This window comes from Austrofundulus limnaeus, unplaced genomic scaffold (genome assembly GCF_001266775.1).
Source record: "Austrofundulus limnaeus strain Quisiro unplaced genomic scaffold, Austrofundulus_limnaeus-1.0 Scaffold1033, whole genome shotgun sequence".
Classification (NCBI taxonomy): domain Eukaryota; kingdom Metazoa; phylum Chordata; class Actinopteri; order Cyprinodontiformes; family Rivulidae; genus Austrofundulus; species Austrofundulus limnaeus.
In genome coordinates, this window is record NW_013953435.1 from 1,087 (window position 1) to 15,955 (window position 14,869).

A 14,869-nucleotide genomic window follows, 5' to 3' on the forward strand; every position below is an offset into this window, starting at 1 on the left:
TATGTTAGTTAACAGTCGAGCAGCCGAGTTCTGGACAACATGAAGACAGTCTAACTTGTTTAAACAAGTGAATAGGCTGTTAAAATAGTCCAAACGAGAAGAAATAAATGCATGAATGACCATTTCAAGTTCAGCTTTTGAGAGGAAATTTTTCAATTTTGAGATGTTCCTAAGGTGAAAGTAACAGTTTCTGGTCAGTTGTTTTGCGTGTTGTTTCAGAGACGTTGCAGAATCAAAAATGACACCCAAGTTTCTGAGGCTGGACTGAACAGATGGACCTAAGACACCACTAAACTGTTCAATCTGAGCAACCTTATTTTCCAGCGCAATAATCAGAGTTTCAGTTTTATCAGAGTTAAGTTGTAGATAATTTTTGCTTAACCACTGTTTGCTGCTAGCTAAACAATTTGTTAGGGACTCTATTTTATGAAACTCACTTTCTCTAAATGAACAATAAAGTTGGATATCATCAGCATAGAGCTGAAATTTCACATTTCTGAATTTCTGAATTACCTGTCCAAGGGGGAGAATATAAAGAATAAACAGAATGGGTCCCAAAACAGAACCCTGGGGTACACCACAAGTCAGGCTGGTGGTATCGGACATGATGCGATTTATAGAAACATTAAAACCAAAAACTTAGAGCATCAACCAAAAGTTTGAGATTCAACCAAAGACTTCTGACATGCGAAAAAAGGTTTCTGTTTTGCAAAGGAATTTTTGAATGAAATCACTTTTTTGTTTGGTTGAAATTACTTTTTTATGTTGATTTTTTAAATAGAAATTACATTTGTTTATTGAAACTGTTTTTGTTTGACTCAATAATAATAATAATAATAATAATAATAATAATAATAATAATAATAATAATTACCTCCATGTAAAGTGATATTGTCACCACCGCTAAGCAGACAGGGCTATCTGCCAGCCAACTTCTCTGGCACCCCCACTGCCCTATAGGTGTGGTACACTTTTGTGTTTTGGAATTTGCAACGTATTTATCATGCAGTCAGTTTTATGAATGCAGCATTTTTACATTGCAGCCCGATTATCTTTTTCCACTAAGCATCACTTCCTGACATAATGGCCCTTTCTGAAAGCATGCTGCTCTCTCCCTGATTTACCACATGGACTCCAGCATTCCTGAATGATTGAGTCTGTGTTTTAATGAAGAGACAATCATTAACAGCTCTCGTGAATTTAACTGAGTGGATTAGGTTCTGAATGGAATTTATGGGCTATCCATGGGGCGAAGGATGCATCTTTCATGTAGTCGTCATATTGGATTTCAAGTTAACAATCTAAATAAATAAATAAATAAATAAATAAATAAATAAATAAATAAATAAATAAATAAATAAATTATTGAAATTTGAGCTGAAAGGATCAGACAAGTTGTCCTTTTAACATCACCAGCAGGTGGAGACAGTCTCTCTCTTTTGACTGATGCCTGATTTCTTTCAGCACAGCTGTTTAGTGGGATCACATTTCGAAGACTTGAGCTTTTAGAAACATTCAGAACAACTAAATGTACATATAAGTCATTAACTTTTGGAGTCATGTTGCCAGCTGACTTTACAAATTATTAAAGTGACTAATTTCACAAATGTTGTGATCAAATGTGATGTGGCAGCTGAAGCTGATCAGATGCGGTGAAATGCATTTATGCTTTTAATGTTAAGTTATATTTTGGGAGATGACCAAAAGCAATGTTTTTATTTAATTCTATTCAGATGAAAGTGAGCTCAAAAGTTTATTAGAATCGATAGGAAAGTTGCCACAGTTCAAGTCCCGATGAACAGTGAGCTTTGTGAAGCTCCATCCTTGGAAATGTAGGATTAGTGTTCGCGCGTGGGTGAAGAGGGGGAGAGTGACGCCTGCGCTCTCCCCCTGCTGAACAGACAGGCAGTGGGACTCCAGTTGGGCGGCGGACTCCCAGACGCAGCAGCAGCAGCATTCCACTGGCTGGACTGGACCAGACGGGAGGAGGACGCACGCTCCGACCGCAGCTCCTCACCCACTCTTTCTTTGTGTCATTGATCTGACACACGGAGGGACGCGCTTCTAGGGTCCAGACTCGAAAAGTGACAGAAACTAAGCAAAACCCGGACTTTTAAAAAAATAATGTTGTTGTATTAAGGGAATTATTTTTGTTTTGTTTTTGCACGAGTCCCGCTGGATCTATTCTCTCCACATCGGAGCGCACGGCGCGTCTCTTCACAGATTTCCATCCAGTGGATGTACCCTGGGAGTTACACTAAGTCCGTTTTAGTTGGTAAAACCCTCCTTCAACGCTGTTAGTGTTTGTTTCTCACGCGCAGGAAAACCATGATCTTCGCAGCGTTGTATGTTGTTCTGCCTCTTTTGGGTAAGTTGAACTTAAAAGAACGGCAGGAAATCTGAAAATATATTTTTATAAGCTAAAGATTCTGAGAGGAAAGACGGGAGAATCCAGAGGAAGGGATCCAAGGAGCCGCGTTAAAAAAAAGGGAACATATTAGAAGTTAAGCTAATCAAAAAGTGAAAAATCTAAAACAGTTTTGAATAATGTGGTTATCAACGCCACGACTTGTTTTAATGTTCTAATTCCTGAGAGCGGCTTACACAAAATACCCACAGCACATAAGTAAACAAAAAGGATATAACTATTCCTAATAAAATAAAGTTTCTGGTTTTATTTTGTCTGTAAACTCTGCCTCCAGATGCGACGTGTTACGCGCAGGAGAACCTGCGCGCCGGGGCCACTCGGCTGGACTGCGTGAGGGCCAGCGAGCAGTGTCTGCGGGAGCAGTCGTGCAGCACCAAGTACCGCACCATGAGGCAGTGCGTGGCCGGCGGGAAGGAGGGCAACAACAGCCTGGAGGTGAAGGACGAGTGTCGGAGCGCCATGGAGGCGCTGAAGCAGAGCCCGCTGTACAACTGCCGCTGCAAGAGGGGCATGAAGAAAGAAAAGAACTGCCTCCGCATCTACTGGGGCATTTACCAGACTTTACAAGGTCTGTCGTTTTCTTTGTTTGGGAATTAGAGACATGGGTTTTTTTTTGTTTGGACCTTGCACTTTGGACATTGCCTACTGTGTTGCTAGAGTTTTAGAATAAAATCATCTTATGTTGAGAGATTACAGAGTTTAGGTGAAATTTTGAAAATAACATTGAGGAAACTCACAGTGTGACCTCAGAGCAGCCTGTGTGCTGAGGATGATTCTCAGATGGGCCTACTAGGCTGCTACACCAATTTTAACATGAACTCAGTATCTGTAAAAATGGTCTCACGTTATAAACATTTTTACTTGGCTAATTTGTCAAACTGTTTCAGGCATCTTGAACTGCGCTGACTCCAAACCTTTTTGATTTGTGGATGTGCAGCCAATCATTAATTTCTTAGAGTTTTTATTAAAATCTGTACACCAGTTCACAAGACTTTTTGCTAACAGACAGGTGGACTTCAGCAGTTTTTGCCAAAATTTTAGGCGAAGATAATGTGCAAATATGTTCTGGGTAGACCCTACCACACCAAATGATAGCTCAGGATTGATAAAACTAACTGAGCTTTAGCAATTTTTGTATTTCTTTTGTTCATTTGGCTGCAGTGGCCACGTTACAGCAGGTTGACTTCAAAATTAAACAGCTGTAAATGTACTGTCATTGATTAGTTTCCTAAAATTTTAATAAAATATTGAGACTATTGAGAACAAATAAAGTTAACTACTATTTAATGGCAAAATTTTAAATGACAATCTTGCACAATCAGTAAGTGCTCACAGTATTTATAGGAAATGATTCTCTGCTGCTATCTAAACAAAATTTAACCCAGTATTTATAAAATTGTCAAAGTAATTCAACCCCAATTTCAGTGAAGTCAGGACATTGTATAAAACATAAATAAAAAGAGAATACATTAAAATGATTTGCAACTACTATTAAACCTATAATCAATTGAAAACACTACTAAGACAAGATATTTAATGTTCAAATGAATACATTTTAAAGTTTTTTTTCCATTTTGAATTTGATGTCTGCCACATGTCCCAGAGAAGCTGGGACATGGACATGTGTGTGACACTGTGTTTCATCAGCTTTCCTTTTAACAACACTCAATGTTTGTGAACTGAGGACACTAATTGTTGAAGCTTTGAAGCTGGATTTTTTTCCTGTACTTGCTTGATGAACAACTTCACTTACTCAACAGTCCAGGGTCCTAAACTTTGTAATCCGTTGTGCTTCATAATTTGCCACACATTTTGGGTGGGAGACAGGTCTGGCCGGTCTAGTACCCGCTCTGTTTTACTACGAATCCATGCTGTTGTGATACGCGCAGAATGTGGTTTGGCATTGTCTTGCTGAAATAAGCAGGGATGTCTCCACACTTGGATGACAGCATATGGCGCTCCAAAGCCTGTATGTGCCTTTCAGCATTAATGATGCCTTCACAGATGTGACAGTTACCCACACCATGGGCACCATACAATACCATCAGAGAGGCTGGCTTTTGAACTTTTATGCTGATAACAATCCAGGCAGTCCTTTTTGTCCTGGTGGAAATGATGTCCATGATTTCAAAAAAAAAAAAAAAAAAAAAAAAAAAAAAACTTAAAATGTGGACTGGTCAGACCACAGGACACTTCTGCTCTGTGTCAGTCCATCTCAGAGGAGCTCAGGTCCAGAGAAGCCGGAGGTGTTTCTGGGTGTTGTTGATGTGTTATCTGGCTTTCGCTTTGAGTTGTAGAGTTTTACCTTGTAGTAACAAACTGTGTTCACTGACAATGGTTTTCTGAAATGTTCCTGAGCCCGTGTGGATCTGTTACAGAATAATGATGTTTTTTATTCCAGTTCCACCCAAGTGATGGAAGGTGTTGGTTTTTTGGCTTTGCAGAGATTTGTCCAGATTCTCTGAATCTTTTGATGATATTATGAACTGTAGATGATGAAATCCCTAAATTCCTTGCAATTTTACATTGAGAAATGTTGTTCTTAAACTGGTGAACTGCTCTTGCAGTTGTTCACAAAGTGATGAACCTCATATCATCCTTGCTTGTGAACGACTGAGCCTTTCATGGATGCTATCAGATGCTCCCTTTGTACCCAATCATGACATTAATCTGTTTCAAAATTAGTGAACGTTTACAAAAAAACAAAGTTGTTTCGTTTGATTGATAAATATCTTGTCTTTGTAGTGTATTTACTTGAATATAGGTTGAAAATTCAGTTTTTATTTATGTTTTACACAACATCCCAACTAAATTCAATTTGGGGTTGTGGACATTTTGTTTACTAATGGTGATAAGATTTAGGTGGCCATTTTCAATTTGCTTGACTCCAAAAGTTATAAATTCTATATGTACTTCCATTGAGTATTTTCTGATAGTTTTATTAAAATGTATGAACTGGTTCATTATTTTGCTCACAAACACACACATAGGCTAAAATAGTATTGCCTGCTGATAAAAGGCTGTGATTCAAAGAAATTGCTCTTAAAGAACTCCCTGCAGCTTGAAAATGGATTACCTTTATAGGTTGTCTCATCTATCCCGTTTGAGAGACTATTTCACCTCCCAGCCCTGAATGGAGGAGGGCACAGCTCTGCTTGCCCTGAGTTCAGCAGTGTGACCCCTCTGTACAACAAACACTCAGAAAACCAGCAGCATGATTTACTGTAAACCAGGCTCTGACTCAGTTTAGATTTGAGGTCTCAGACTCGACCTGTTGAGTCTCATCCTTTGTAACTAATGGGGCGTGATGCTCCTCAGCCGTCTTAAACAGGGGTGGGGGGATGGCCTTTAAAGTTTCCAAATTGCATCCTGCTTCTCTTGAGCGAGGCCCACTGCAGTTGTGCAACACAGCTGACCAACCTGCTTAATCAGGCGTGCAGCTTGGTGCGAGCACGGATATCGACTGACCCAAATAACCCTTGTCACATGGAGGCCAATGTGAGGCCTGGAGAGATGATAAACAAACAAAGAGACATAGCAGGGGTGAGGGTTGAAATGGTCTATCCGTTGTTTTTTTCTGAACGTCATGTTTTTGTTTCAGGTAATGACTTATTGGAGGAGTCTCCATACGAAGTGGCGAACAGCCGTTTGTCTGATATCTTCCATCTGGCTCCCATCATAGGTAAGTTAAAAGATCTGTTTTCAATCCTTACCTTTCATATTTTATCAGTGTTTCCTTCCTTAACCTGTCTCAGCTGAGACGAAAACACACAACACTGTGATGTAGAAATCTTTCTCTACACTTCTTCCTCTTGTCCTCACCCTGCATGTGAGCCTGACATAGAGAGCTATAGTTCCCATTAAGCAGATGATAAAAGCTTTATGCTTGAATTTGTGAGTGTTTGGTTTTGTAGATAAAGTTTCCTGTCAAGTCTGTGTGAATGTTTAGAAGAGTGGAAGCACAACAGTGTTGCAGAGACTTTAAGCCTCTAGATGGCGATCTTATTCCCTTCTTTGCTGCCTCTCAGAGGTACGCAGTGCTCGGTTTTCTGCTTCTGTTTAGCAAGTGATAAAAACTGTGTCAAACCAAACATCATGGCATGCAGTGAAGGCATTGTTGGAAAACAAGGCTAATGTTTTTGACCCATTGTCATAGGAAACAAACATGGTTGTTTCTGTGTTTAATCTTAAGTCTTTAACATGTGGCTCTGGGGCCACATGTGTCTCTTTGGAGCCTCATCTCTGAATTTAGTGTCTACATTTTGAACAGCAAAAGAAAAAAGCTAATTGTAAGGGCTTTTGTCTCTTTTTTTTGATTTGGTGAGTACAGTTTTTGTAACAACATTGAATTAAGACAAAAACAAAGCATCAGCCAGTTTTTCTTAGCCTGCTTAGCACATTATCAATGTATTTTCCATCCATACAGTGTGCCCTTTCTCTAAAAGGCTCTGGAAAATTATGCATTTTAGCACATTTAAAGCAAGGTGCTGAAAAGGAAAGAAAAAAATGCAGTTTAGCAAACATAGTCACCTCAAATGTTAGAGAAGAAAGCCTGCAATCGAAAAGTTGCAGTTTCCAGTTCCCTGACCATTACAACACAAATTTGAGTGGGAAAAGGTGATGCACCCTCACCTGCCTCCACCCTTATCTGCTCCACTCTCGGCCCATGAGAAAGTAACGTAACCTCCACATCTTCTGACCTGGCCTGGGTGCCTTCGATGGCAGCCCCCTTGCTCCACACTTATGGACTGCAGTAGCTCAGTAGTCAGTGGTTGCATCAGGAAGAATCCTGCATTCAAACAATTGCCAAATCATTATATGAGCTTGCTTGCTGTGGCAAGCTGTGAGAAAGGTAGTACCTGAAAAAACATGTGCTCTGCAAACAATGCTAATACTGAGACCAGTGAGAACTAGAAAAATTGCATTTTCTGTGGAAATAAATGCAGAGTAAATGCTCAGCGTTTTATTCAAAGATTCAAAGTGTTTATTGTCATATGCACAGATGAAAAACAGGTTTTCCTGAGCAATGAAATTCTTACTTTGTCGTCCATTTTTGAATGCCAAGAGATAACCATATTAAAAGATGAATCATCCTTGAAAGGACACAAAAAATGTTGATTAAAAAAGAGACTAAACTAAGGAATAATAATATCAGAAGGGAACAATATAAAACAACAAGAAGGGAAACTGTACAGACTGTTTTTAAAGTGTAATGTGCAAATGTGCAACAGGTAACAGACTGAAATGTGCACATGTGCAATAATAATAGTCAGAAGATTGTCACATTCAGCTGTTTAAAATTCTGATCATTTATGAAGCTGACATTGAGATGTTAAAGCTAAAGAAGCAGAACACCTAGCTAAAACTGAAACTGAAAAAAGCCAAAAGTAGCAAAAGTGTTAAACCTGCAGTGTTAAACTTTTCAGAGTTCATTTCAGCTCCGCAAATGTTATTTTTGCACTTACTGAGTAAATTGACATCCAGTGTTGGTGTTAATTCACAGAGTTCATTTCACCAGTGTTGTCTCAACTCTGGACAGTTAAATAAGCTCCGCCCACTGTTAAGTCTCGATTAACATAACAAAACTCAGTGTTGAAATAAGTACTCTGAAAAGCCCCACCATCTCCCTCATGGACCAGAATTTTCTCAGCAAGGAATGCTGGGTAATCTTAAAGAAATGATGTGTTTGCATGTCCAAGACTGTTAAAAATGTTAATAAGTGTAAAAATTAGTTTTTTTGGTAAGTTTTCTTGTTCAGCTTGGTTAGTTGTTCAAGTTTAAGTTTTGTGTTATTGGCCATAAATCAACACCATGAGTTAGAGGTACTTCCTTGTGTGTGAAGGGTGACTCTGTTGTGCTGCTTTACCAACTAATGACAAGTGTTAAAACAACATTTTAAGTGTTGATTTTAACTCTAGGATAGAGTGCAGAACTCTGTGTACTCTGACTCTCACTGTGTAAAAAGAAAAACGAAAAGAAAAAAATAGTATTACACAATGAAGTGTACTTTTTAAAGTAAATTTAGTGTAAAAGTAACTATAAAAATAACAATATTACACTAATGAACTATAGTGTTAAATAATTTTACTCGTTTCATTGTTAATTCTGACACTAAAACGAGTAAAATTAATCCTGCGAAGTTGACACTGGCTATAGAGAACATTTTATAGTAATTTTGAGAGGGACCAAATATTATATGAAGCAGAGTTAAACTCAGGTGTTAAAATGACACTTTGTTTTTTACTTTGTAAAAGCTGGAAGCAGTAAAAGACTAGGTAACAGCAGCAAAAGGCTAATGCTAAACGCAAAACTAGGGAGACAAGCTATAAGCAAGATGTTGAGAAAATATCTATTGAACATACGAGAAGCTAAAAGCTAAAAGCAGCAGAAAGCAGGGTCTCCCAAACCTTTCCATACCATTGCCCCACAAACAGCATTAGCTTCTGGCCGGGGACCCCCTTACAAACTCATGAACAATGCTACAAAATATGTAAAGAAACATACATTTTTAAAGGTTTTTTTAATCAATTTATTCACTATTCAATAATTATTACATTTGTTTACAATAAAAACCTCTTAAACTAATATGTTTTAAACACTGTATTATATTCCCACTGATAAACCAACTATTCAATGAATTACTGATGCCAAGAACAGAACAGAAAACAATTAAACCACTTTTTATTTCTCTTAAATAACATTTCAATATAATATTATAAATGACTATTTTAAAATGATTATTGAAAAACAAAATTTGTTTTATGATAATGAGTCAAAACACGAATTACATTAAATCTGACAGTTAAAAACATTTTTTTGTCTTCTCTCAAGATTTCTGAGCACCCCTCTAGTGCCCCTTGGCGGCCCACAGCCCTCATTTTGTAAAACACTGTCATAAAGGAAAGTTAAGAGTAGAAAATAACAAAATGCTAGAAAAATTTCAAGAAGCTAGTTAGAAGCTAAATGTTACAAAAGGTTTGATAAAAACAGTGTAGCAAAATGCTATTTCAAAGAAAAAATTAGTAAAGTAGTAATTCTAGCCAAAATAAGTATTAGTCAGACTAGTCTACTGTTCAGATAATTTACTGCAGATATACAGTATACTTTATGTTCATATTATTTCAAATTGTGGTAGTTAATAAGCTTTTAAATTATTACCTTTTTCAGTTTTGAAATAGATGTGCAGCTTTGGAGGTATTTGGTTATATTTATTTATAAGCCTTTTTTTAACCAGGCAACATGATTCTATTAATTTATGGGGTCACCCATGCAGGGAATTATCTCAGGCCAAAATACTCAGAGATGAGGAACTAGCTTTGTCTTTTATGGCAATTTATTAAATCATGTATAAAACAATAAAAATAACAACATGAAAGAAGAAGCAATAAGGTTTATAAAACAGTTAAAGATGGAAGTTATTGTAGACTTGATGTTATACATCTAGTTAAGAAAAGGTTTGGATGATAAAACATTTATAGAATGAAAATATATTTTCCCCAAAGGAAATGTGTCTTTTTAAATATTTACTGTAACTGACTGGAGACCCAGGTTAAAAGCTATAAGTTTTTATACATTTAGAAAGAAGATGTTAAGATCTTGGTCAGATTATTAGTAATTATAATCTTACTGCAGATCAGAAGAATTTTATCAACGTTGCCTTGGCTAATTAACCAGGACTGTTCTGTGAACACTTCACATGTACAGTTCATCAGCTCACCAAAGTTGGAGACATTGTCTCAATGGAGGTGAAGGCTCAAAGTACCGGACTCTGAGGTCCAGATGTTTCAGACCGCCCTGAGGTCATTATGGAGAGTTTCGTACGGACCCACTGGGACGGCTTGGCTTTCCGTCACAAAAAAGTCTTATCAGATCCCGCCAGGTCAGCAAAACTTATTGTTACAGAAATTAAAAATGACATTTTTCCCTCAGATGGTTGTCGCATCCATCTCAGGTCTTGAAGCTCTCAGCTGCAGCGTCAAAATCCAACTCAGAATTGTTTTTTTTTTCCAGGTTGCACTCAGTGTTCAGCTGTGTGTCGTCTAGACACAACAATGATAACTGGTCTTGACACAGAAGACAAAATATTTCTTCATGGGAGAAATACTGTATGTTTAATGGAGAGAGCGGTGTCATGATCATGCACACACACACATGCATCTGCTTCGTTGTCATCTGCTCAGGAGAAAGGAAAAGAACAGTCAGTTACATTTAGACTGGTGTGAAAATTAATGACAGTTCATAAATCATCTTCAGACCACAGTATAATAATACACACTTGAAATAAAAATACCTTTAAAAAGAAAAATCATGTTAATGATTATTTTCTTGTTTTTTATGAATCACAAACGATTAAAACAGATTGTTGTGTCAGCGTTATCTGCATAAGGATCGACTATTGAAAGCTAATACAGAATCTGTGTCTAAGAAAGCTTTTTCACTTCAGTTACTTATAGGTTGTTAAAAGGTCATGTCAGGGGTCGTTCATGCTACAATCTAGACTTGACCAACTGCAGCAACCCCAGATCATAGCACCTAGTTAAATCCAGGGGATGACTTTTTTTGGCCAGGCAGTTTAATATCAGCAGATATTTTGTTATGCATTCTCAGGGCTTTTTATTATCATATACTGTTATTATATTGTATATTGTTTTATATTTAGCTCAGATTAATGCAATGGAATCTAGACAATGTAGCAAAACAAGACTTTCTAAAACACATACACAAGAATTAAAGACACATTACTTAAATATTTTTTGCTCTTTTATGGCAGAAGGAAATCTGAAAATAATAAACCCAATAATTTTCTGGTAAAAGAGTTAATCAAGAGATGAATCATGAAATACCATCAGGTCTAAAATAGATTTTTTTAAGATTACTGTGAATGAAGAGGAGTTAAACAAACAAACAAACAAACAAACAAACAAACAAACAAACAAACAAACAAATAAACAAACAAACCAGGATAAAAGGTTTACTCAAAATGATAAAGAAAAATAACAGTACAGTTGAATAGAGAAAATGTTAAATAATTTTGACACCAACCATACTGTTCAATCAGACTGTTTGGAGGTTCTTCCCACTAACATACAAAGACATTGATCCAGGCAGGAGGAGCTGAAGATAGACATTTAACGCAGGCCGGATTCCCATGGATGCATGAGAGACCTTGATGCAGCTTCAGGAGGGGTTAACCACTTGCAGGAAGGGGTAGTTGGATCTTTGTACCTCAGGGCTCATAATGCCCCAGGAGTTAAAATCACCAAGAGTTGTGTGAGAGAGGTGATTTTCTCAGATAGATTAGAACACATTACATTCTCATAGATGAAACTGGAGACAAGCCCAGTTGTACCTGGTTTATCTTAGTTTGAAGAATAAGCTACAAAAGAAACCTGCAGTGCTGAGAAATCCAACATTTTTCCGTCTGTGAATGCATCATCAGTTCACTGCCCGGAAGCCGAAACAAGCGCGTCTTCGTGTAGAAGTTGTTTTTTTTTTTTACCGTGTGTAAAAATCATTCAAAAGATAATTTATAGAGTGAGCACTTGTTTAGTCTGGCTGCACATGAAGGAAATGAAAAAGGAAAGGCTATCTGGTGATGAGGCAGAAATACTCAGGCTCGTTGCAACAAGGCAGGCAAACTAGGCGATTGCTTTGTACCTCAAGTTGATCTGAAAACAGACAAAGCTGGGCTGTGTGTGTAAATGTGTGTGTGTGTGTGGAGGAGGGGGATAGGGGAGTACTGGTAGAGCAGGTCCCACATGCTGTGCAGTGGGGACGGGTGACGGAGGGACGGGGGACTTGGTATAATGGCATATTAAGGTGTGGAGAAGGGATTTTTGAACCATAAGTAAAGCAACATCTGTAGGCTGTGAAATGCACAGCTGAGCTGAGTGGAGCTGCTTCTCGAGCCACATGCAGTGATCAGGGGGTCTTCAGGCTGCGGGCTTTGGGCTGTTCTTCGCGGCGGATTATCAAATTGTGCCACCGCAACCAACCCGTTTGTGGCAGAACATGCACATCTGTTGATCAATGTTGTTACCCGGGTTTCCGTTCTAAAGTCCAGCAGATTGGTCTCCTGCGCCCACCTCATCCAGACTTTTTTCTGTGGATCATCTTCTCTGACAGCTGCTTTAAAAGTATCTGCCAGCTTTGTTTTGATCACTGTGAATTATTTTTATATTTTAAAACTCAGTCTGACAGATATATTATTTTTATGAACCCCGCTCTCGAACTTCTTCCCTGACATGTTGACAGCTGTCGGCCAGTCATCGAAGGACACGCCCACACATTCTGAAGTTACGTATCTGCTTCGTAATTACCCAGTTTGTTTCTGACAAATGTCCACGTATGAGCAACGTTCATGTAAAATGTGTGAACAAACAGTATATATAACAGATCTGGAACGGACCTGAAATATGTGTAAAACTGATCACCAACCGTTCCACATAAGATGAAAACTTTGAGCATGTTAAAAATTCCGCGCTGGGATCTCTGTATGACAACATGTGCCCTCTTATATTAAAGGGGCTATATCATGTCAAATCAACTTTTTTGAGTTTTATTTCAAATTACAATGTTATCCTCTCATCAAAAACATGTCCAGAGTCTTGCTTTGACTCATTCATGCATGTTTGCATCCTGTGCTGTCCTGAGGCAGCCAGGCAAGGGAGCAAAAACAACCGGTTGGGACTAGAACTGCCTTTTGGAACCAGCTCCACCTCTGGGCTGTGTCTCCAAGCTGAGCTTCCTCTTCACAGAACACACCTCCCCACCCCGCACCCCGCACCCCGCCTGTGACTCCTGCAGGCTATCAGCAGCAATAAAGCAAACAGCTCCCAATACCACATCTCAGCGCAGCCCTTTTCAGATTCAAGCAAACTATACTGAGCTTGGCCCCCCCCCCCCCCACCACCACATGTTGAAATGGGTGAGACAGAAGCGGAAGGAGGTTCTTAAAGAGACAGACGCCAATTTCAAGGTGTTTAGAAACAGACATGATGAGAAAAGTTTATTTTCTATTCAAACATAAAAAAACAGCATTTTAATAACAACTAAAGGTGACAGATAATTTATTATGGTATAGAACTTAAATATATGCCTGAGGAACACATAATATTGCCCCTTTAACGTGTTGGCAAGTTATCCTAAAATTATGCCTAACTTCCATCAACGCGTTGTAGATTTTTTCATAAGCTGATGCTGTGCGTCACTGTGTGACTGCTGCCGACGTCTCATTTTCCTCCATCACGCTGCGCAGAGGTTCTGCAGAAGTTCCACTAATGTTGCACACACGTGCTGCAGAAGTCCAAACACGTTATAATAAGCTTGTACATGTTATGTTTAAAGTAGTGATAATTTACTCATAGGTTTTATATCTGCTCAAGTCATTAGGAACACGATGAAGAAATTTATAATTATTACAGATCAGTACTGATGTCAGAAACAACACCAGTGTATTAAGGGTTTCTTATAACATTGTTATAATGTTTGATCTATTATGTGTTAATTGAAATAGGGTAGATACATGTCCGAATTATTAACAACACATATTTAAAAAGCTGTAATAACATAAGAGTGAGGTTTGTTTATATGAATGCCTGTGATTCAGCCGTAGGCCAGCAGAGGGTGAACTCAGGCATTGAAGATTCTGGACTGTATTTATACGGAAAGTTCCTGTTTTTTTATTCAGTGTGTGGTTTTGACTTGTCAGTCCTTGGCATAATAAACCCCACTCTGGAATTCTGATGTTGTATGACATTTATTTCTTACAGATCATTTTATTTAACATTTGTGTGTACATCTGATTTTTAGCCGAGATTAAAACACGTATTTCTTACAACGGTATGATTGTTCAAAAATAGGTGCTAATTGTTGCTTTTTTCCTTTTCTTCAGCGTGTGCCAGCGTGTTGGACAAAATTAGCAGATGATGGCATAAGTTGTCTAAAATGTCATAGTGTGACAGAGCTTTAACATAAAATGACAAACAATGGTCACATTAAAAATAAAATTTGTAAGTTTTGTCAACGTGAATGTAATTATTAGGAAAGTTTGATACATGAATGTTTGGAACTGATTAAAAATCTAATGATGGATGGATTGACAGATTTATTTATCAACCTTTATTTATCCAGGCAAATATCACGATTATGAAAACCAGTTTCTAACACTTCCTAGAAATGAAACTTAATCCTATTGGTCAAAATAAAATAACATTGTTAATCATGCTGAAGATGATGCTTTTTTTCTTTTATGAAGTTCACACAGCTGACTAGAATGAACTCAAAATAAATATTAATTTGAATATTCAATTTAGATTTCATTCACATCTGCCCATCACCTTCATCACTCACATGACAGAACTCTGTCCTTCCTTCTGCCTCTGACTCTCAGCATTCAGCTCCTTCATCAACAGACATGGAGATGGATTAATTATTGGGTTA

General features: G+C 38.0%; 1 protein-coding gene across 1 annotated transcript; it reads left to right on the forward strand.

Annotated features, from left to right (window-relative positions):
- The first annotated feature begins 1,909 nt into the window (after window positions 1-1,909).
- On the forward strand, window positions 1,910-14,648 carry LOC106533833 (GDNF family receptor alpha-1). The gene is made up of 4 exons (XM_014030271.1): window positions 1,910-2,368; window positions 2,703-2,996; window positions 6,030-6,110; window positions 14,322-14,648. Exons 1-4 carry the CDS (start codon window positions 2,329-2,331, stop codon window positions 14,354-14,356), a joined length of 450 nt encoding a protein of 149 aa, XP_013885725.1. The 5' UTR covers window positions 1,910-2,328; the 3' UTR covers window positions 14,357-14,648.
- Window positions 14,649-14,869: the final 221 nt, after the last annotated feature.